Below are 23,229 nucleotides of genomic sequence, written 5' to 3'. Positions count from 1 at the left end.
TCACCATCGTACCAGAAAAAGAAAGAGATAAAATCTCCACCGAAGAGCATAAAAATGTGTACCAAGACATTAATCGAGCACAAGTGCGGACATCGTGTTCTGCGTGGGAACACAAGATGCTACAGAGAGGACTGTTCGGGAAGAAAAGAAGATATCACCAAAGTTGACGACGAATGCGCGCAGTGTGAAAACAAGCCCGGTCGATTCAAGTCCTCTCGGTGGTGCTCTGTTGGCTGCTGCGTTTGCCAATGAAGGGAGGGAGGGAGGATCGAGAGAACATCGTTGGATAATGCGGGAAAACACGGCGGGTTTATATTTGGAGCCTGGAGTATGGAGAGGCTATTTTATTGGAAAACCGATTACTTGGAGTTTATGGAGCTTTTGGACTTCGTCTTTACGACCCGGGAAATCCTACATCTTGCGTTATGAAGGTACCTTATTCTAGCGTGTTTCTATGAGGTTGTTGATGCAGTCATGTCCTTGGGAGCATGTGAGTGGACGACAAGATTGCACAGGATCTGAGACATTAGGCTCAATTGACATTTTTCAAACAAACATTTAAATCGAATACTGACTGACACACATCATGCAAGTAAGTTAACAGATATCACAGACGAGACCGACATCCACCAATACTCGATTGCAGATGTCAACGAGCCACTGCCACAACTGGCAAGTGGACTTGAATTGATAGAACTGAACTGGATTGGATGGCTGCCAATTAAGAATTGCCCTGGGCAGCGCAGCCCATGGCGGATGTGCAGTCAAGCCCTGCCCTGCCGTTGACGGCTTGAGAGCCCGAGTATTCCATTTGAGTGGGCGACAGGGGTACAGGGGTACAGCTTACACCTCAGGCGGGGGGTCTGTCAGTTCTCCAGCTTCCAAGTCGAGAGTCTAGAGCGGGCGGTACCTATAGATACAGCAAGCAGACTCCGTGAACTTTGAAGGCTGTCAATCCTTTACTGTACTCTAACTAGCGGTTCATCGGCCCCAGGGACCAACCCCCAATCCCAATCCCAATCCCAATCCTAATCTGAATTGAACCCCAGGGATGCTGTACTGTATATTCGTCGATTAAACAAGGAAAGGTCCATTTGATCCACCGTTAAACCCGTTCGTCGCATATTTCCTACTTACTCGGCGTCATGTCCGTCGCCAGCTAAGGTAAATACCCAAGGTACGTACTGTACATACTTCCATGCCATGAGGTCGGGGCACCTCCACTTTCAAGCTTCCCCATCCCGCATTCCGCAATCATCACGACCTACCATCTTCCACTACCACTACACACAGCATCCAAGACATACCAAATCTAGGTGCTCAATTCAGACCACAGACTACCTAATACTACCTCTTTCCACTTCTCCCCGTGGTCGCGTCTTTCTGCGCCTTCCCGTCGCTTGTGCTACCTGTCTTGCCGTTACTTGCGCATGCTTCAGTAAGCTAAGTTGGTACTTAGCTAGGTATTCAAGTCATGGCTAAGAAGGCACGCCAGAGAATCAGTTATGGTGAGACTTCATCCCCAACCGCTCCAAACGCCCCAACAACCCCGCTCGTCGAATTATGCTCTCTTGTATGACCTCAGCTTCGGAACAGTTGCTGACACAGGTATAGTCCTCGAAAATGCCAAATCATCTGAAGGCGGCCATCGTCTAGGTGTCAATGGCCTTGCCGTCGACAACGACAATGCGATTCTGTGAGCCCTTTTACACTGACACCCTCGGTCCGATCCGTGCAGCTCTAACATCACCTTATTCAGATACTCAGGTGGCCGAGATGGCATAGTATGCGCTTGGGACCTGAACCTCGACCTCAAAGGCCGCAGCGATATTACCGACCCGACGCCTGCCAATTCCGAAGACAAGAAGCCGAAGCACACGACCAAGTTTCGCGCTCAGACTCACGCTCATATGCACTGGATCAACGACATTGCCCTCGCTCAAAACAATACTGCCCTCGTATCTGGCTCATCTGACCTTACAGTCAAGGTTTGGCGACCGTATTCTGATGAGGACAAAAACCGCACCGAGACGATAGGCGAACATGCTGATTATGTCAAATGTGTTACAACCCCGCCCCCAGATATGGGCGCAAACTGGGTCGCATCCGGTGGTCTGGACCGCAAAATTTGCTTATGGGATCTCAATGGCGCTGGAAAGACACTCGAGATTGACGTGCAGGGTGAAGAAATTGCCGAGAAAGGTTCTGTCTATGCCCTTCGTGTGGGGAGAAATATCATGGCGAGTGGTGGTCCCGAGAAGACGGTGCGCTTGTACGATCCCCGAACTGGTGATAAGGTTTCAAAACTTGTTGGTCATGTCGACAATATCCGTGCTATTCTTATAGACGATGCTGGCGACACAATTTTGAGTGCCAGTGCCGATAAAACGGTCAAAATGTGGAGCATCAAGAACGGTCGATGCATGTACACTTTCTCCATGCACGATGAGAGTGTTTGGTCACTCTTCTCGGATGACCCGAGCCTGGGTGTCTTCTACAGTTCTGATCGCTCGGGGTTGGTCGCCAAAACAGATGTGCGCGGTAGCCTTGAGGATATGGATGATGGCCTGAGTCTAGCTGTGGCGCATGAGCATATAGGAGTGGGCAAGGTTGTCGCAGCTGGAGGTCACATTTGGACAGCAACGAATAGGTCATCAATTAACCGATGGGAAGACGTTGACACGGGCACCAACATCCAGCTTCCGGAGTCTGTTCGACACCACAGAGCTACATCGAATGCTTCTAGCAGACCCCGCGAGACTTCTCCTCCGGCTACTACTAACGGAACTGCAAAGAAGGAGATCCCAGCTGAGTCCATCTTACGTATTTCTGCAGCTGCTTCTTTCCCTGCGCGATCTGGTCCAGATCCCGATTCTGCCACTATCACGGATGCTACTGCACGGAAGGGGTCCGAAGCCATTATAGATTCTTCAGAGCCCGAAATCAAACCCATCCATGCAGTGGCTGAGGAAACGATTGAGGGACAATTCGGATTGCTCAAGCATAGGCTACTCAACGATAGGAGGCGTGTGTTGACGTCAGACACAGCTGGCGACGTATTACTATGGGATTTAATCCAGGTTTGTCTGACATATTCTGAGCATGGATACAGCTGACCATTTCAGTGTAAACCCATTAAAAGTTTTGGCAAACAGCATTTGGAGGATGTGGAGCATCTCGTCAACACCGTTGAGGCCGTGGCTCCTTGGTGCTCTATCGATCTCAGCTCGGGAAATCTTACTGTGGTTCTAGAGCCCTTTAATTGTTTCGATGCTGAAGTATACGCAGACGAGCTAGATTTGCCAGATAAAATAGAATTTCGAGAGGACCAGAGAAGTAAGTCCGCCTTTGATGACTGCAAGGGCACAGCTAACACTCTTCCAGTCAGCCTTGGAAAATGGATCCTTAGGTATCTCTTTGCCGATCTCATTGATGAAGAGGTCAGAAGAGATGAGGCACACCGTCAGAAACTCAATGAGGGTCTTGAGGCGAGGCAAATTGCCAGTGGAGGAACTACTGAAGTTGCTCCATTATCGATATCATTGCCAAAGTCAGCCATCCCGGACTGGGATAACGCAGACCAGGTTACTCCAAAGCCCAATCTCTATCCTAATACTCCAGGTCTAGGCATTGGTTTGGCAACGCCTGGTCCAAGCATTATGTCAGGCCCAAACAGCTTGCCCGATGTTCCTGAAAACGCGGCCACAAGTCCAATGACTCCTATAGAAAAGAGAACCTCGCATGTCAGCCGCCCTTCGACAGAGAAGGAAGACTACTTCACAAGTCCCCTACAGCTGCTCGAATCGGCAGTCAAGGCAGCAAGCATGGTGTCAACCCCCACGCAGAACGAGGCGGACTCCAAGAAGTCTATAGATGGTGATAAAGATAAGGATAAAGATAAGGACAAGGACAAGGCGGACAGTGCAAAGTCCCCAAGCACACCATTTGGCAAGAAGAAGTTTAGGATGACTTTTGGCACCAAGAAGCTTTCAAGGTCGGCGTCCCAGGCCACCACAGAGAAGCCTGCGATTGTGGAGGAGAAGACAGAAGAGTCCGAGTCTTCGTCTGTCCATGAAAAAGAGAAGGAGGTTGATGACAGTTTCTTTGGCACGATTCAGAAGATCCACCAGGAATACGAGCGGCAACTAGCCGACAACCCTGACAAGCCGGTCGAGTCACGAGTGGTACCCAGTTTGCCTAGTGATACACCCGTTCTGAAGCTCCCGCCAGGAACTAAGGTGGTTATTCAAGAGGAGACCACAGGAGGCAGCGCCAACTTGTATCAGGGCACTGTCCAGGACGTTGGCAAGGACGCAGATATTATCGAACAGAAGGCTCCCATGTGGCTGGGTGATGTTCTCCTTCAAAACACACTCCCCTTCAAAGAGCCCGTAAAGGTTTCGTTCGTCTTGTATCCGATGGACGACACTCTCCCAGCTATTGCTTCAACCGATGGAAACAACAGGCTCAATGCTAACCGCATGCTTCGAGTCAAGAAGATTCTCTCATATGTTGCAGAAAGGATTGAGCCTCCACTTGAGGAGCCCGAAGAGAGCCCTATGAAGCCAGAGGAGTATTTAGAACTGTACTGCAACGAACAGGTAATCATCATCTCTTGTTTACTCATGTACGTACGATCACGGGCAATTACACTTGCTAACATTTATTCAGTTACTTTCCCCTGTTACGACACTGGCCACTCTCCGAACTCATCTGTGGAAGGGGGGCAACGATATTGTCCTTCATTACAAGGCCAATGGCAAAAAGGAGATTCGACCATTCCCACCGCCTCCAGAGCCTAAGCCTGCTGAGCCCGAAGAAGCTCAAGACGGCGCTGCAGCTGAAGAGGCAAATACTAATGGTCAAGTTCCTCCCCAGCCTCAAGCCCAAGCCCAAGCCAGCTGAGCCCAGACAACCCGCACCTTACACGCTGAATGAGAAGATGAGATCCCGAGACTCTTCAACCCGTTGTGTGGTGTCGTGTGCCAGAAGGGTTGGCTTTTGTCACCAGCTATTTCATTTATCGTATATAAATTTGTACATAGGTCAGATGCCGTCAAGGCGTATATACCATTTGGGAGAAGTTAAGCCTCTCTCTATTTCTTTCGAAACGCCCGTCTCTTGACTCCATGCTCCTTGCTCCGTGTTTTACATTGTACAATTCCGCCCGATTTGTTGATTTCTTGTATCACTTCCCATTATCATACAACGCCGTTCATGGTGTTAATAGCCCACTGATAGCTTCCCAGGAAAATCGCGCCTCCAATAGAAATCCATGTAACTCGTGGTGCTACACCAGAAAAGAAAGCTCTGCTGCCCTCCTCGCGCAATATCCGGCCAAATATTTCCGATACTGAAACACTCTCCTTCGATAACATGACTCTCGTCTTGAGTACATCGAGCGGCGTCGTCAGTGCCGCAGATAATCCACCAGCCATGCTTCCATAGAGAGCACTCTCGGCACCAGTGACCTCACGACCACCGCGGCGACGTCGTCCCCAGGACTTCATGGCCTCCCATAGCGGGAATTGAATCACAGTAAATGGCACCTCGCGGAAAACGGTGATTCCCCAACCGCGATAGAGCTCTCTCCACATTGGAACAAACCCATGGCTCGAATACCGTGACAGAATGGCCCGCAGAGCAGCAGCCGAAGAACCACCATGATGACCCGCCTGCGCACGCTGCTTAACAACCTCGGTTGGCACACGAACAGCGCAAGCTGCCACCTCTCCGGCGCTAGCAGCTGCCATATGTGTAAGGGGAGCCTTCCATCCTGGCGCAGAAGTATTATCCTTATCAGCCAGGAAGCCCTTTACGCCCTCGTATGTGCAGAAGAAGAACGCAGCCCCCGGAGCAGATCCGACAAGGGCAGAACCGATACCGCGATAAATACCGCTGAAACCGCCGGAGGGGAAGAAACCGGCCGAGGACTGAAGACGGGTCTTGAGAGTGTCGAGAGGGAAGAGAGAGAGATCGACGGTTGTACCAGCAAGGGCACCAGCGAGGAGGGCAGATTGGAAGGTCGGAGGATTTGTGGACATGATTTTGAAGGTGGGTGGGAGTCCTTTGTGTATAGCTTGGTAGAGGAAGCGTCCTAGGGAGAATCAATGGGCTGGACGAGGCCCGAGGAGGAAAAGAGAGATATTAGAAGCTTCGGAGGTTTGGACCGACCGAGACCGGCGAAATAATAAAACGGAGGAGCTTGAACTTTGGGGCTTATCGATAAGAGGACCTTTAGAGGAGCATGGAGCTTACCCTGTAACGTAGCACTTGATAATTTATAAACACTTCGAAGGAGATGTCCGCCTTTCAAAAGGAAGCAAATACACAAGAATTAGTCAATTGGGAGCTGGTTATTGCAGTTAATTTCTTTATGTGTCTGTTTGAATGCTATTTTAATCGTGGAGGTGAGCACGATAGTTATGTTACCAACTCGAGTTATACAACGTCACCACAAGACATGCAAGCTTCGGTCGCCGACAGGAATACACAATGTCCGAGTTGGGTAAACACCTTCACATGTAAAGGTAACGAGATTCTAAGCTAAACCAATAACTCGCCAGCAGAGGTTGATTGGATCATGTTTGTAAAAGAGGAGGTTGGGACAAATACACATGAACAGAACAGAACAGAACTCAAAAGGCATCATCATGGATAGTTTTCATTAATAACTATTTTGCAGAGACATTCCAGTCTATCTGGCAATACCATAACTCCCAAACCAATTGATCAAATCGCCAATTCATAACAGTTCTTTACATGTTATCCCGTGTGCTGGTACCAGCCTTGTGAGTCTCCTCGGCAGCCTTCTTGGTTCGCTCTTGGAGGTTCTTGATGTCCTTGGCAGGATCAGCGTCCGATCTGTCCGCCTTGACGGCCTCCTCGCTGTCTGAGGCGAGCTCTGGCTTCCAGTGGCCGCTGCCCTCCTTCTGCTTCCTGAGGGAGTCTTGCTTGTGCTTGTCGTAGTCGACGTCGGTTTCTGGGGCGTGTTAGACGCGTTCAATTGGATCGTGGGAGACTCAAACTTACGAGTGGATGATTCCTTGAGACCTAGACGTGTCGATGTAGTAAAGAGACCTCGTCCGAGGATGATCTTGCTGGTGTGCGCAGTGCGCAGGGCCATCATGGATCGAGCTGACATCATCTTGTTGATATGAGGTTTATGTGATGATTCTTGGGGAAGAAATGGAGAGACAGCCGTGAAGGATTCGATATAGAGATGAAAGAGGAAGAGAAAAGAGAGAAACAGCTGCAGGGGAGGAGACGACGGGAGTTCACGAGCGTACCTTACCTTAATATGTACTGTGTTGTCGGGTAAGGTTGTTGACCATTTGCGGGAAAGTGACGTCACGAGCATCATCACTTTCTTGAAGAATCTCCCCTTCTCCTTCCTTTACTCCTTGAAAGGAAGACGGCAATGCGTTCATTCCCCACTCAAACCCATGCTACCCCGATTTAGGTACCTACCTTATGTAATGGAGCTGGTTCTAATTTTCTCTTCCTTTACCGAGGATCCAGTGCAAATGCCATGGATGGTTTCCATGGAGGGCCCAATTGCGTGGCTGTGGTTGATAATGAGACGCTGCATGGGCTAAGGTGGCTAAGGCAGCCGCTATCACCGCAGAGTTTATTAGGATGTGGGGTTATTGAGGCGACAGCTACTGCAGCTACAGCTACAGCTACAGCTATAACTACAACTATCAATTGTGAGCTGAATTTGACATCTGAGAAGCATTGCAAACAGAATTAATGGAACAGCATAAATCAGAAATGCATATCGAGAAATTGATGCTCCCTTCAAGCCTCTGCAATTGGCAAATCAATGTTCACCCACCAAGTTAGTGGCAACCACGCGTCAACAAATCGCTCATGTCGTAGCTACACCATCATTTCTCGTCAGACATCACACGACTGACTCATCGTCACACCTGAGATCGCTCACTCTAAGCCATTCTGGTGTCACAGTCACATATGGGGCCTGCAAGTATTTAAACATTCGTATATTCTCGTCTTGCAGCGCTGAAGCCGCGTTGTCGCAACCAGACAGCGCCAATACCCAGTTAACAATAGCCACACATGCAGACTACCGCTGCATTGCAAAACCACCAGGCTCGAGGGCCTCCCAAATCCCAAAACAAATCTCTTTGAATCTGATCATGACATGTACCCCAGGCCCCCTGAACACTCCAGATGCTTGCCGAGGCGAGACAAAATATTGTAAAAGAAGCCCCCGTCCAACCAGGACTCGGGCAAACCAAACAACGCTCCAAAGTATAAAGCTACTCCGGTCCCAAAAACACTAGGCAGACCAGCACCGGCTATGGCACTCAGGCCTAAACCATGAACAAGAAAACAAAAAGAGGACAAATATATAGGCCGTCCCAAGATGATACAAAGAAAAGAATGGGCAAGGGTGAACCTTTTCGTTCCCGTTCATTGCAGCAGCGGGACTACACCAAAAATTCGACCAACTCCCCGTAATTTCCCAGATTTCCGTCCCGTAATGGGATATCAGTTGTCGCAAAAACACCGTTCGTCTCGATCCTGACCACCGCCCAAAGATATTTCCAAGATGCGACCGATCAAATAACACCGATAAAGACCCCGCTTGCGAAAAGCACTCCCTTCTATGTTGTTCTTTTTCTCTTGTTGACTTCATAGCCCATGACCGCGATGAGAGAAGACATTTTGGTATGAATGGAAAGGCCAACCCATGCCTTCCATATAAAATGAAAACAGTTGATGCCGAGAAAGTCCGATTATTGTGCCGCCCAACACCTATGCAATGTCTTAAAATGCAGAAAACGCCCGTTCGTGTCTTGTAGCCCCATCTTGCGAGGCGGACACCCAACCCTAGGTATTTGATTTGTTGCAAAAATTAACAAAGTAACCAAGCCGAAAATGGTATCGTTCTTTATCATGCCGTGCCAGTATTATCCTCATAAACTTGTCGGTGAAACAAGAGGTATGTCGATTAGGGGATGTTTATACAGGGGGATAGTAAAAGTGAATGGTTGTCGAAATTGTTGTCGCCAACAGTGAGGTCAATCGCGTCAAGCGATCGGCCTCAAAAGCTTAAGAGGAAACCAGCCCAGTTGATAAGATGATGCCAAGATCAAGTCTCGATAGGTCAATATGCCCGCCAAGATGAACAGCTGCCAAGAACGAACGGTAGCAATTACAGTTCAAGGTGCATCGCCGGTGGTACGACACACTGATCGACCCATGCGAGTGCATGGGTAGCGACCTGGTGCGGTTTACCACCGACGCATCGACTGTTGCATCCTGCCAGGCGACACTGACTGAGGAGGGCTCGACATGGTAATGCCAGTAGCGGGGTTAATGATTGGAATGGCATTACGACCACGGGTGGCGGAGGGCTGATGAAGCTTCATGCTGGGCTGTTGCTGGTAGGCAGGAGGAATGAAGGCGGGAGATGTTGAGTTGAGAGAGAAGCCAGGAGCAACGGTGTTGGGATGTTGCGTAGGAGAAGAGTCGGGAGAGTTGCTGGCTAATGAGGAACGCTCAGATGCGCTTGAGATGGAGACCAACTGCGAACAGGTCAGATTGATGCGCCGACATACACAGCGACAGGTTAACTCACGTCAGTCTCGGTCAACAGACCAGGACAGAACTCCATATCATCTTCAAGGTCAAAGGATCGACTGGTCTCGAACTTGGTTCGGAAGGCTGTGAGCGAAGCAGTCTCGTTAAGTTCCTTCATGCTGCGGACACCGCGGAACTGGCGTTGAGCTTGTTGGGACACAGAAAGACGGGGAGCTCTGCGATTTCGGCCACCATGGTGGTTGTGCGACACGGGGGCGGGGTGCGCTGGGTGGGCGTTGTAATGGTAGTATGCAGACATGATGTGAGTCGCGGTTGTGCGTGCGTGCCGGAGTTGGTGCGGGATTAATTGGAGCGAGTAAACACAAACAAGAAATTGAAGTGTTGAGAGTCGTCGATTTAGGTAGTCGTGGTAGACAAAATCCAAAAAGTCGAAGGATGGTTGCTGGAGAAGTGTAGTAACGGTTTAGTTGTAGGGGAGAGTAGAGTGAGGTTGTTGGTTGATGTAGATTTTTGGGTGACAGATGAAGAAGAGTTGAATTGTGGGAGAATGGATGGCGAAGCGAGGCGAGGTACGAGGGGAGGGGCGGAATGGGAGTGGGAAGGTGACGGGCTTTGATAAGTAAAATAAATGGAAAATAGAAAGTGGACAGGCAGATGCAGGACGCAGGATACCTTACACCGGGGACGGCGGGCGATGTGAGTCTGTTGGTTGGGGACACTGTGAGCACTGTGAGCCCGCTAGTATCCACAGTGCCCATATTCTACTCCACATGAAGCGCCTGCCGAACCAGGAGATGAGGGTGGGACCCGATTCTGGCAAATCACGCCTTGCAGACTGTGGCCAGGAAGTCTTTGCCACTTTGTTATGATTGGCGTAGTGGAAGGATAGCGTGTGCCACAGTGTAATTTTGGTGGCATGCTGCTAGGCCATCCCTGTCTATCCGGGTAGGGATGTTTGAGGACGGCACAGTTTTCCAAAGAGAGACATACACAGTACGACCAGCGTGTTCCAAGAGCTAGACAGCACACCAATCTGCTAAGGGGCTGAGTTCAAACTACTTGTCCTGTTCTAGGTTCACCTGCACACCTGGCGGTATCCGAAACTCAGCGCCTACCCAGCCTGGGTGGAGGCTATCCCATCCACACGCAACCCAAGCCCAGTGTCAAATCAGTCGGCCCTCTCGGGGTTCCCCATTCCAGCCTTTGTCAAGTGACTTTTCGCTCTCTCAACTTTGTCCCTGCTGGACCTGGCGCTGGTTCCAAACTTGTATCGTGAGAGACCCTGGAGCCCTGCTAGTTTAGCGTCTGTTCGTTCTTCTTCCTTTCTTTCTTTCTGTCTGTCAGGTTCAGGCTTGGGGACCAGGGGTGCGCATTGCTCATCAGGTGAGTGACGAAGTGACGGAGTCTCTCTACCCACTGCACACACATTACTTTATCGCACAGTGAGGAGCTCAGAGGGACGCAGACGCACGCAGTCTCAGTCTCGGTCTCAGGCACCATCTTGACCGCGTGCTCTCCCACTCTGCCACTGCAATTCCCCTGTGCTAGCGCAGGAAACCCCCTTTCTGTCTGTCCCCTTCAGGGCTCTCGCAGCCGTAATTAGGCGCTATGCCCTGCTGCAGCATGCTAATATTATCAATTGATTGGATTGCGCGCCAGTTTGTTTGTTGACATGCTGAAATTGTTATTATCCACCGCTTTCGTGATGATGAAATGAAGGAAGGAAAGGGAATTGCGTTTCTCGTCTGCGACGCTGGATGCCCCGCAGCCCTTTCATTACCACGGCGTACATATCTGATCTGGTGCATTGGGGCGGTCGAGGCATTGTATCATCGGATACTGGATTTCTGTTTGTCTAACGAACGGGCATATACGTCCCCCTGGACCAGGTGAAGTGAGGTGCAGTCAAGTTCAAGTGCGTGCAGTGCCGAAGAGGCCCCAGTCACCAAACGGGCAGTCAAATCGACCATGACCATTGCGGGACGGGAAGGGAAGAGCAGGGTAGGGCTTCGAGGCTGATGAGTGAACGACTGAGCGAACGTTCGGGGGACAGCGATGAACTCTGATGCGTTGACCAGCTTGGTTCAGGTGGGTTGGCGGGATGGCGGTGATGGACGGTACCTTGCGAGGCAGTGAGCACTAGGCTCAAAGTTCTATCATGGCACTGTGCATGACCGTGTATGGAGCCATTACTGACCACCAGCGCAGAACGAGGGAGGGTTGGCGAGGCCTATGACTGGGCGGCCTCGAGACCCTTCCATGACCCTGTTCCCAATGGTTCTGGACATGGATACGTTGGAAACGTGGCGGGCTGGCCTGCATCTTCACTGAACAAAGAGTTTTTGCACTGTGCCATTCTGTCATGGCCCCTCCCGTCTGCAGATCGCACGTATCCCTTTCTCGTCTGTTGTTTTGTCGTTGTGTGTTGCGTCCCGGACAGCCGCCGAATGAGAAGCTGTTGATAATCGACACTGTTTCCTCAATGGTCGAACCACTATCAAAACAGTCTCAAGGGTTATGTGCTAAGTATCGCCACGAGAGGCAAAATGAATGAGAACAAGGTCACCACCCATTGTCTCTGGCTTCTGGAAGGCCTCTGACGTGTGTGACGCTGATCTGGATTATTCTCGACTTTAGGGTAGACACAACAGAGCCCAGACCCAGACCATCGTCAACACCAACCTCGTGTGAAATGAGAGGTTGACAAGTCCAGTTGTGGTAACCTTCAAAACAATGTGGCGTTTGTGCTTGAGCTTGAAAGGTGAACTCACCCACACACAACACAACACAACCCCGGCCCCAAACCCCAACCCACGACTTTTGTCTGCGCCTACGGAGTAGTCTAGTGCACTGTATGTACGGTTAACTCGCCCTGTCCGAAGACTGTACTTAGCCAGACACTCCACGCAACCCTCACGCAGGAACTCTTTGTCGGCCACTGCGGTTGCAGCACCTTTGCGGGCGTCTAAATTCAGACGTAGACAACAAAGACCGTTGATAACTGTGGGTACATTGTTAACGGCGATTCTGTGCATCGTGTGTTATAGAATCTGAACCGGTAGACACAGCATTCTGGTTGACAAGATCGTCGTGAAGCGTGAGCATTGAGATGGCGGCAAAACATACAACCCAGTAGGGTTGGTCAATTCGACGTTTGGTTATGCATATTGCCTATCGTTTCATCATTTCTAGAGGTCGTCTTGCCGCCAGCCTCATCTTATCTTACCAGACGGGTTCTCATCCTATTCCGTATATGCAGAGAGACCCTCGATCCTACAGACAGTACGGAGTATGCAGCACACCATTTCATTGCCGATGGAAGGTTGCTGGATGAAAGATTGACTATCTTTGGCCCTTGATAAGTAATAACTGCCACTGCCACTGTCACTAACTCTTGCGCAATCCAACCTCTCGATCTCGGTTAGATCGTCGTTGAACTTTGATCAAAGCTGGCACCCTGCCGCTACGACCGTGCCATGCCCTTCCGCACCGTCCATGTGTTTCATCAGGCTCTTCTGAGAATCCCTCCAGGGCTCTCTTCTCTTGTGTCATTTGCCAGGCCGCCATGCGGGGGAATGGGCTGGTCTATTTCGAGCAGGCTGTGAAGGCCTGCTAGCCTGCTAGCGGAAGTCTAAACCTGTTCTTGATCGTCTTCCTCATTATCGGTTGGGAGGGAGCGAGAGGGATGTGATGTGATGTGATGCTTGGTCTCTAGGCTTCGCCTACGCCGATCGCTTCAACGGACGTACATACAGTACGTGAGTGGGTGGCCCCTTCATCGAATTCCTGTTCCTGGAGAAAGGGTCCAAGTCCCATTCCGAAAAGAATTCGAGGCACTCAACAGAATGCGTGATGCTTTGCGGCTTCGAGCTCCTAGTGCAAAGTCTACGGTAATTCTAGACGAGTCACAACAAACGGAGCAGTAAACAACCGTAAAGTTAAAATTGACAGTCCAAACTCTTTGTGGGCGGGGGAGATTGGCTGAATAGGTAGCGTACCCTGAAGGGTCCTGAAGACAGAAGACGATGTCGCATCTGTGCCCTGGCGGAATCCTTGCACAGTATGAATCCATCCATACGCAGATTATCGGCATTCATCAGAGTCACCTTTCACTGAATCAAGTGAATCAATAGATTCTGAGAGAATAATAGACATTACAACGTAAAGGGAAAAGTCAACAAATGCTACATTTCTTAAGAGCATTGTTAGAAGCCTCTTGTCTCTCCCTAACTACGGATACCTAGCTCTCCTCTCCGTCTGCCCACCCACATTGACGCAATCAGCCATCCGTTTAAGTTATCCCTAGTCGCACGACCCATTCCTCGGGCTAACAATCTCAACAATCGATAATTGCCCGCATGCATCTAATCATTCAATTTAATTGATGGTCAACATGTCTGTCTGTCTATCACGGGTTGTCAACCCCTTCGATATCATGAGACAAGGCGATTATCTGATGCATACGACGTGCCATATGCTATCCTATAGCCCATTCCTATCGCCACACCGCTAGTCCTGACAGACGATGAATGGCCTGTTTCTATCTCGTCGGCTAAGGCGCTTTTCTTCGGCGGGTGACTTGATGTCTCACTTTGCGGAGAAACAAAGGAACTCTCTTCTCTGAGCGTCCAAGCTCTCAGCCCAGACCGCGCCACCCCTTGCTTCAGATGCGAGTCACCCCGCGCGCCACACTTTGCGGAGAAACGGCGACGTCAGCCCCGGCCGAAATCTTCAGCTCTGATTCGTCCTTCGCTTCAACCACAAAAATTGACATTCCCAACCACGATATATAAACCCTGGGCATTTTAAAACAGAGCCGACATGCTTTTCATTCCAATTACGAAGTTGAATATGTACTATTACTCATACTAAAGTCCAAGCTGGTGTAATTGGGTAACGTAGCCTGCGGGCTCTTCGTGGGGTCTCAGATCCGGGCTCCAATCCAGGAATTGGGATACACACATCTAACTAGACAGATATTTTTTTCTGGCTATATTTGCGCCCGGTAACGAGGGATATGGATGATCGCTAGAAACCAAGAAATCCCTGAAGCATAAGGCAGGAACCTGATTGGATCCCGCATTCTCCTCCAGGTATGGTCGTAAGTGCTTGGGGTCTTCACTCGGACGGTAGATGACGATAGGATGTTATTTTATGACCAAGACTGAAGCCTGTTGAGCGAATGAACCGCAGGAGAGCTCTGGTTATCGTCGTCATAACATCGTGCCATAAGAAGCAACCACTAATCAACGTTTACACAATTCTATTTGAACTTTATCTTGGGTTCCAAGACTACGAGATATAGAACCTAAAAGAAGAGACTGGCTTCGTTGAGATACTGTGAATACCGGCTTTTAGATTATGAGAATGTATCCTGTGAGCCACGATGAGCCTCTACCTCGAGCTTAAAGTAAGCTCCACAGTAGAGACCGAAGCCATCATGACATGCACCCTAGGTTCTCAATATTTATCTTCGACAAGACTTTTATTGACATCATTAACGGTCCACAATATATCAGCCAAATCAATTCCTGCCTCGCCATAACCTTAAATGCTGAAAATGAATCACTGGAGAGATTTCCATAGAAGATCAAGGGCATGTATATTCAGACCCCTCAGCCACAGCGCGCATCTCTGACAGGTAGCGTAGCTTGAACTGTATGGACGACTGCCACCTATACGGTAAAGCTTTAGGCTGCGAACACGCAAAGTTCATGATATTACTGCAGTTCCTTCATGGCTTAGTTATTCAGAGACGGCCTATATACCTGTAGTGTTAGTTACAAGTACTAGTTCTATAGACCCCAGGCATCTACAGTTAGCTCCTATAGTACGACTTAGAATGCCCACCTATCTAAAGAAATCAGCCCCTATCATCAATAGTCTACAACAAGACACGTGGATATAAACGTTTCTATTGAAGACAACCCAGGATATGCAGAACTGTAGGCATAGGAAGTAGTCCTTATTATACGAACTCATACCTTGAGTCCCAAGTGAACATCACAATGCCTTGCACCCTATTTGGCATCAGAACAATGAGATGGTTTTGTAGTTGGTATTGAATATTGACAGTAAACGAGAGCACTTAATACTCAACAAAGACTTGAACTTGAGTCTACTAGCGAGGCCTCTTTCATTGCACCTGTCCTTGAATTATGGTTCTGGTTTTTGCCACGTGCCATACGAAGGCAACATGGTAATGTATTGCAATTCTAGCATTGTCATGGTTTCAACTCTCACTAGAAACAGAGAATGGAATACGTTACCATAGTAGCTCTTAACAAGCCCTGGATATCATACTCTGGACTGATAGTAAGTGAATATATCTACAGAAAGCAGAAAGAACATAGAGACAGCATGCATTTATGATCGTTTTAAGGTGAAGAGACAATCTCTTATGCATATAATCAAGCACTACATAGCCAGCCCCAGGTGAGCAGAGTATAAGGATCTGGAAAAAGCAATGGAATTAACGATTAAACAGACGCATAGTCTTCTAGAGGTGGACTGAATTTAATTGTGTGTCATGCTTGATTCGTTTCAAAAGTTCGTCATTAATGGCTCTTGCTATGAGTCAGATATGAGAATACGATCCGTCATTATGTACAGTTTGGAATCATTTCTATGGCCCCACGCACCTTGTTTCCGCAAGTTCACATTGAACGGTCTCGGATCGTGGGAATGAAAATTTCAAAGAAGCAGGACTTATAGTTGTCCTTCCGATCGCGGTTCAAGAATCAAGATCATCACTTTCGCCTATATGCAGACACCTTAAATGACTCTGGAGTTCTATAGGGATGACGGATTAGACCAGCTGTTATCAATTTAAGAACGTATACATCGTGGAAGAGCAATTCTGGTGCGCTCTTTGATATATTTGTTCTATATGGCAATGAAGACATGTATTGATTCTGATTCTGCTGGCAGGTCTTTGATCGTAACGAGACAGAAACTCATCGATTGTCGCTGCATAATGTTGGGTTATACTCTGATACAGACTTTTTCTCAATAATAACTTAAACAGCTAGAATAACCACTACCATAGATTCGATGACAGATACTGCATGGGACCTAATCCATATGAGTCTCGCTCCGAGGCTCGGGCCTAAGACACGGGAGCAGGGCGGGTTTAATTGTCCGGACTTCCCGCCTCCACCACAAGTCGGACTTTTCTCTTGCCCAATGCATCGACCTACCGAGTTACACAATCTGATTCATGTCACATTAAAATGGATGTGATAAATCTTGGACAGAGCCCTTCACTGGGATACATTTTGCTCATTGTCACTTCGGCCATATTGCCTATTCTTCTGCTCTTCATTCTCACCCGCAGACCTGTTGGCGGATCTGCATCCCAATCATTGCCTTTGCCAGCTGATGATGAAATTGTTCGCCTTCGAGTGTACCCGGTCAAATCATGCCGCGGTTTTGATGTCGAGTCAGCGCAGCTTTTACGGACCGGTCTAGACTTGGACCGTAATTGGATGTTTGTGACGGCCGATAAGCATGAATTCATCACCATCAGGGCAAATTCAAACATGACTCTTATCATAACAGCTTGGGACGCCGATACCGACACACTCACAATTTCTCTTAATGAACACAAGATTGAGATTCCCGCTCACCCTACGACTCAATGGCTTGAGAACAACACTGAGCTCAAGAAGGCGACTATCTGGGGCGAGCAAACCGACGCATGGGAATACGCCGAGAGCCTAACCAAGCCCATCTCGGATTTCCTAAATATGGATGCTCGCCTGATGTACAAGGGCCCTACACCGCGAGTTCTACGTGGAAGTGGCGCTCCTCACCGTCTTGGTCGTACGGAGGCGACCAAGTTTGCCGATATGATGCCTGTGCTGGTAAGTTACGTAAACTGAAACCTGACATATGACTCAGGCGTTGTACTGATGCCAAAGTTGACAGGTTGCCTCTATGGCGAGCATGAATGAATTAAACGAGCGTCTCACTCAAGCTGGCGAGGATAGGATTGAGATTGATCGGTTCCGCCCCAATGTCATTATCCGAGGAAGCGTACCCTGGGTTGAGGATGGATGGAAAACTCTCCAAATTGGTGAGGGCGAGCACTCTCTTGACCTTGATGTTGTGTGCCGATGCCTACGATGCCAGGTACCCAATGTTCACCCGATTACTGCTGCTAAACACCCGCGTCAGCCTTGGAACCAGCTGATGAAGTATCGACGAATCGACCCTGGACTCAAGTTCAAGCCGAGCTTTGGCATGCTTTGTGCACCAAGTGATGAGGGACACATCGAGGTTGGCATGAAATTCCAGGTCACGGCTATGACGAATGATCACTTTTTCATTAGCCCAATGAAGTAAAATGAGTTGTTGGAAAGTGTTTGGGAGAGTTGCGTGGCTTCTGTGGTAGAGTAACATGTACAAACTGCTAAGGATAGCGAAAAAGAAAACGATAACAAGACTGCCTTATGTTCAGGTAATGGTTCACATGTATTGTACGCTGTTCAAATTCTGGGCACTTGAATAGGCACATTAGCTGACTGTACTGTGTTCTTCTCTTTTGAGTGGCAGTGCTGGATCAGCCCAGCCAGGATAAGATCGAAAGCTTTCACAAGAGTCAGATCAAATTCTAGGGTTGAGCCTGTCATAAATACCTAGTTCGAGCATGCCTGGACCCAATAAGTAAGTTTATAAGAGGTTGATTCGAGAATCTGGGATAAATTTCTGCAGGGAAGACGATCGCGTGCCTTGATTTCAGCCCTGCCCTTCACCCTCCCTTTTCACACTTTGGCTTGCCTGGTAGTTCACTTTAACTCGAAAAGCCTAAACCCTTAACTGGACTAATGGACTTTGATAGAGGCCTCCTGACTTTAAGGATGGTTCCATTTCCTGGATGTTTGTTCACAAATCAAGTGTATGGTTGTTGGGCAATCACAACCTTCACCCACTTGACATATTAGCCGGAACACACCATCAACCATACACAGCCTTGCGAAGACACTAGTGCTATGCCTTGCTGATGTCAAGTTAAGTAGCTAATGGATGAGATTTGTTGCTGTACGAAGAATTTCAAATATGATTGCGTGGTTGCACCAGTCTCTTAGATCCGGCCAACTTACCAGGCGTAAAAGGGACACTCATATTCTAGTGTGATAGCAAGTCAAGTCAATGAGATAAGAAGATTCTTATCGTGAAACTAGGCACAGAGACTGCTTAGACATGGCAGGTAGTATCAACATTTGTTTGAAGGATAGAATGATTCCACCTAGACTTGGACCCAGTCATGAGACGCTTTATTCACAACAGCATCCGTTTTGCTTTCTTTGACGCAGTTACACAGCTTCTCGTGTAGATAGAGCAAGTAAGACCTCAGAACATACAGAAAAAAACGCCACATCTGGTTGGTCTTTTGGCCTTGCCGCATGACGCCAGAATGTGGACAACGCTGGGTGGAGTGATATGTCCTCATGCTCGTGGGGAACGCAAACACCCTCATTGAGCTACAAGAATGATCCTTTTAGATCGGTTGACGCTATGATTCAAGCGCATATTTGCCAAGTTATATTATCCAAAGTGTCGGGAATCACGGCTCGGGGAGTTCTAATTCCGTGTTAGTCGTTGTTGATACGAACAAAGAGTGGAAAAACTGTGGCTTGGTCATGGAGGCAATGAAACATGTCAAAAACAGTCCCTACCTACCTTATTCACAAGCCTGGTGACCTAGGTAGCTCACTGTTCCACTGCTAGTCACAAGGCTGTAACATTTGTGATTTCGTGTAACTGGGCAGGCTGATTCACTGACTGATTGGTGTGGCAATAACTTACCCATTGTGCTAGGCGCTTCGCGGGGCTTTTTAAGCGGCACGTTGGCCCAGCTTACCTTACTTTACTGAGCCCAAGAGATCCAATGCACAGCCCACCAGCTTTCAAAGCTTCCTCCCAATCAATCAATCAGACATTACAACTCTTAAATCTCTCAACCTTCCCATCAGCTTTCACCACTATCGCGCATCGAAGCAGGAGTTTACCCGTCAGCCAAACTATTCACCATGTTGGGGGAAGATCTCGTCATTTATTATAATGACTCCATCGACTCAGATAACCTGGCCGCGGCTATGGCCTTGTACAGGGCCACACACTGGATGCCGACCGTCCACGTGCTTTGGATTCTAGAGCCCCGTCAAGTTTGTTTTGGACTATCCATGACTATGGATCAGATCACCAGATGCAAGGAATTGATAAAACTACATTTTCCGTCCGTCGAGAACCCTTTCAAGACCCTTTTGAACGGTGGTATCAAACAGCAGGATATTGATGATATCAAAGATCTGACCAAAGAGGATCGCAAGACTGTAAGCTTCCTCCTCAGAATCTGATGCTCTAGGCAAATCTGACCACGATGATAGCTCGAGATGGCAGTGAAGCCCAAGTATGGCTCAATCGACGACGCTACCTTGCATGGACGACTTAGTGCACTGGACCTGGCAACTTGTCTTTCCGAGTGGTCTAACGCTAACCCCGTCGAAGTTCTTGTGGACTACGAGACTCTGAAACATATCGAGAACCCAGTGAATCTCCACATGCATCACCATGAAGAACTTGTCAACCGGACTGAAGCTGAGCTGAAGGACTACTACGACATCCTGAAGAAAGTGTTGAATCCGGACCGTCGAACCGATGACCTGAGAGGTTGGTATCACGAGTGTATCAGGAACCTCGATCGTCGTGTTACGCTCTCACGCATTTCTGTGGGAGGACTCGACTTGGACAACGTTTTGAATCGGATCAAGAACGCGGGAAGCGTCCATTTCTTTGGGGGTTCTTCGTTGAGAATCCTACAACAGTTCCTCGATAGAGGCGTAGCCAACAAGATCAAGTGCCACTTGCAAGTGGTAAGTCTGATCCATGACCCATGTTACTCATTGACAGGATACTTATGGTGATAGGGTTCCTGCGACATGTCAGCCAATCTCTTCTCCAACCAGTTCAACATCGCCCTCAACCAACAAGCAGCTAAGGTCGTTCTCGGCCGATCTGCAGAATTTGCGGAGTTCACCGTCGTGCCTTCACATACGGCGCAGAGCATTAAATACTCAGCCCTCGCTCTAAAGAAATATGGAGGCCACTGTATTGAGAAGCGAATTCTGGGCTTCAACTGCCACGAGGATCCCATCAAGATCGTCACAAATCAAGTTTCACTTGAGCAAAACTACCCTGATAAAACCTACTCCATGCCAGACTTGACCTCGTTTTTGTGTGCACTGGTTCCAGACAAGACGGGCTCCAAGCTAGGGTATATCGAGGTCGACGAACAGGAGGGCGGTACACTTCTTTTCAAAAAGTCTGACAAGGGCATCCGTATGCTTGATCTGGATGGCGTTCAGGAGTTCCATGAGAAAAAGATGAAGGATATTTTCGACTTATTATCAAGTCGCACAGTGATGATGCTGTGACGGAGACAACTTTTGATACCCAAAGGCGAGTTGGAAGTCAGATAGTACTTTTAATAGCTTCTCGATGCACAGGAGCATAATCTCAATTAATAGAGAGAAATATTAGACATCTTGACAAGTCCGAGAGCATGATGAGTGAAGTTATCCAAGTTACCCTGGCTACAATGGACTGCCACTATGACTTGACTTGTTTAGACTCTGACGATAGTGAAAGTAACAGTATAAATAGGACACGTGCAGACATCATCCGGAAATGCCAAAATCCACCTAAATCTCATACTCAAGACCAGTTTCCATCCAAGTCAATAAATTACCAGTTGAAGAACAGGCACTTCAAGAGCAAATTCTATTGGGTACCTCAGTATCCGTAGGTAGGTCGTTTATTAGTATCGCCAATCAGCCACAAAGTCGGGACCCTTCCGTGTGGCGCCCTTGCCAGCCTTGCGGGCCCCTCTCCAAGTAGACTATTTCAACGAAACCTCAACAGCTTCGGCTGTCAAATCTGCCTCTTGAAAGTCTACGCTTCCTGCGGAATTGGTACCTAACGGTCTATCCGAAGATATGTCAGCCAATTATTGGCACTCGACACAATGTCGCTTCTGGAGCTTCACCAAGGAGCAGCTCGTGACAATGCGACAGAAGCTTGAAGAGGACAATGCCGAATTGGTGCGAATGTTTCCGCTTCCGCAGCAACGGCATTTGTACATATACTTTAATCAACGTACGTGGACACCTCTACACCACGAGAGAACTGACTGAATGGCTGACCCAAGGGACGCGTAGAACTGATACGGCTGGCGAAACGATTAACGATCCGACAACAATCCATGGCCACGGCGCAGGTCTACATGAAGCGATTCTACTCCAAAGTCGAGATTCGTCGAACGAACCCATACCTCGTCATAGCGACCGCTATATACTTAGCCTGCAAAATAGAAGAGTCTCCTCAACACATTCGACTCATCGTGACAGAGGCGCGACAGATGTGGGGAGATCTCGTGGCCATCGACACGTCCAAGCTGGGCGAGTGTGAGTTCTTCATGATAAGCGAGATGCGATCACAGTTGATTGTATTCCAACCGTATCGAACGATCACAGCATTGCGAAATGAACTATCGTTGGTGGACGACGAAGTGCAACTGGCTCGCTCGGTCATCAACGATCACTTCATGACAGACCTTCCGCTCCTATACCCTCCACATATTATCGCCATGGTTGCCATCCTACTGGCCTTGGTGTTGAGGCCTAACAACTCAGGTCCTGGCCAGAGCACTTCAGGAGCAGCCGCCGCAGCAGGACTGGCAGCCGCTCAACAGGCGCTGATGCGAGCACAGGGCCAACAAGCACAAGGCGGAATGCCCGAGCCCGCTGCTGCAGAACCTAAGGAGAAGCGGCAACAAGATCGGGTGTCGCGGGTGCAAAAGTTTGCGAAATGGCTGGTTGACAGCAACGTGGAGATTGCATCTATGGTGGATGCTACTCAGGAGATAATATCATTCTATGAGTGCTATGAACATTACAACGACAAGCTCACTCGCGAACAGATCAACAGGTTTGTTAAGGCAAGAGGCTTAGATAAGTGATCAAGTTATGAGAAACGAGACATGAAGCATGGTATATTTGGTTTAAGCATTGAGGAGCATTGACCGGGAGTTTCAGGCGTTATTGTTTATTGTTATTAGATATTCATACATTTTGGTATTGTATGAAGCTTCCAGGTTGGCTGGCTGTCTGTACAGTACTAGAACTTTAACTTCAACTCCTATCGTAGGTATGAACCTGATAGTTTGACGATATCGAAGATGCGTACAGGGATTCAAATAAGGGGAAATGAACTGTGAAGCATCAGGTATTCTATCATATTCTACGTAGCATCTCAGATATGCAGGTGTCCATGTATTCCAGTCATTTGTCGGACCGCATGCCCGGAACTGTCTTTGGGAGCCCACCCATGATGAGATAAGAAACTTGTGAACTTCAGATAAGAATTTTTGTAGGGCACTCAGATACTAGACTGAACTATTAATCCACTGAATGAACATGTCTTTCACTTGGCTAACTAGTCCGTAGATCATGTGAATATTTCCAACATGAAAAGGCTTCTCTCGAGATGAGGAGCCAGGAGTTTATGCCGAGACAGAGCGAGGATGTTGGCTGCTAAAGACCGTAAAAGAATAGCTCAGCGGGTCCTTCCGGGGCACTAAGCATAATACAGTGCTTC

The 23,229-nt window shown here is 48.5% G+C and overlaps 7 protein-coding genes across 17 annotated transcripts; 4 read left to right on the top strand and 3 right to left on the bottom strand.

The window, feature by feature from the left end:
- The first annotated feature begins 769 nt into the window (after positions 1-769).
- Positions 770-6,351, top strand: FVEG_11312 (hypothetical protein). Of its 9 annotated transcripts, XM_018900517.1 has the most exons (8): positions 959-1,177; positions 1,337-1,508; positions 1,615-1,696; positions 1,760-3,080; positions 3,126-3,336; positions 3,385-4,601; positions 4,672-5,083; positions 5,250-6,351. In XM_018900517.1, exons 2-7 carry the CDS (start codon positions 1,475-1,477, stop codon positions 4,903-4,905), a joined length of 3,099 nt encoding a protein of 1,032 aa, XP_018758801.1. In that variant the 5' UTR covers positions 959-1,177; positions 1,337-1,474; the 3' UTR covers positions 4,906-5,083; positions 5,250-6,351. The 9 variants fall into 9 exon arrangements, with proteins under 9 accessions (XP_018758804.1, XP_018758800.1, XP_018758802.1 ...); XM_018900516.1 differs by having other exon boundaries at positions 925-1,177; positions 1,460-1,508; positions 4,672-6,351; XM_018900515.1 differs by having other exon boundaries at positions 4,672-6,351.
- FVEG_11311 (hypothetical protein) lies at positions 4,929-6,167 on the bottom strand. Its single transcript, XM_018900512.1, has one exon. It carries the CDS (start codon positions 6,042-6,044, stop codon positions 5,202-5,204), a length of 843 nt encoding a protein of 280 aa, XP_018758806.1. The 5' UTR covers positions 6,045-6,167; the 3' UTR covers positions 4,929-5,201.
- A 407-nt stretch (positions 6,352-6,758) lies between the features above and the next one.
- Positions 6,759-7,363, bottom strand: FVEG_11310 (hypothetical protein; the record flags this gene model as incomplete). The annotated part of the gene is made up of 2 exons (XM_018900511.1): positions 6,759-6,982; positions 7,033-7,363. 2 exons carry the CDS (start codon positions 7,361-7,363, stop codon positions 6,759-6,761), a joined length of 555 nt encoding a protein of 184 aa, XP_018758796.1.
- Positions 7,364-7,988: 625 nt separating this feature from the next.
- On the bottom strand, positions 7,989-10,254 carry FVEG_11309 (hypothetical protein). Its single transcript, XM_018900510.1, has 2 exons — positions 9,608-10,254; positions 7,989-9,554 (listed from the first exon to the last, which is right to left on the bottom strand). The coding sequence occupies exons 1-2, from the start codon at positions 9,866-9,868 to the stop codon at positions 9,261-9,263; spliced, it is 555 nt and encodes a 184-aa protein (XP_018758795.1). The 5' UTR covers positions 9,869-10,254; the 3' UTR covers positions 7,989-9,260.
- Positions 10,255-16,742: 6,488 nt separating this feature from the next.
- FVEG_11308 (hypothetical protein) lies at positions 16,743-18,167 on the top strand (the record flags this gene model as incomplete). Of its 2 annotated transcripts, XM_018900509.1 has the most annotated exons (3): positions 16,803-17,435; positions 17,500-17,647; positions 17,704-18,096. In XM_018900509.1, the coding sequence occupies 3 exons, from the start codon at positions 16,803-16,805 to the stop codon at positions 17,733-17,735; spliced, it is 813 nt and encodes a 270-aa protein (XP_018758794.1). In that variant the 3' UTR covers positions 17,736-18,096. The 2 variants fall into 2 exon arrangements, with proteins under 2 accessions (XP_018758793.1, XP_018758794.1); XM_018900508.1 differs by having other exon boundaries at positions 16,743-17,435; positions 17,500-18,167.
- A 1,193-nt stretch (positions 18,168-19,360) lies between these two features.
- FVEG_11307 (hypothetical protein) lies at positions 19,361-21,149 on the top strand. The gene is made up of 3 exons (XM_018900507.1): positions 19,361-19,907; positions 19,962-20,447; positions 20,502-21,149. Exons 1-3 carry the CDS (start codon positions 19,605-19,607, stop codon positions 21,006-21,008), a joined length of 1,296 nt encoding a protein of 431 aa, XP_018758792.1. The 5' UTR covers positions 19,361-19,604; the 3' UTR covers positions 21,009-21,149.
- A 290-nt stretch (positions 21,150-21,439) lies between these two features.
- Positions 21,440-23,041, top strand: FVEG_11306 (RNA polymerase II holoenzyme cyclin-like subunit). 2 transcript variants are annotated; one of them, XM_018900506.1, is made up of 3 exons: positions 21,481-21,729; positions 21,792-22,037; positions 22,107-22,822. In XM_018900506.1, the coding sequence occupies exons 1-3, from the start codon at positions 21,570-21,572 to the stop codon at positions 22,589-22,591; spliced, it is 891 nt and encodes a 296-aa protein (XP_018758791.1). In that variant the 5' UTR covers positions 21,481-21,569; the 3' UTR covers positions 22,592-22,822. The 2 variants fall into 2 exon arrangements, with proteins under 2 accessions (XP_018758790.1, XP_018758791.1); XM_018900505.1 differs by having other exon boundaries at positions 21,440-21,729; positions 21,792-23,041.
- Positions 23,042-23,229: the final 188 nt, after the last annotated feature.

Source organism: Fusarium verticillioides, chromosome 9, assembly GCF_000149555.1.
Source record: "Fusarium verticillioides 7600 chromosome 9, whole genome shotgun sequence".
Classification (NCBI taxonomy): Eukaryota; Fungi; Ascomycota; class Sordariomycetes; order Hypocreales; family Nectriaceae; genus Fusarium; species Fusarium verticillioides.
Note: the sequence above shows the minus strand (reverse complement) of the source record. Positions and strands in the feature narration are given on the sequence as shown.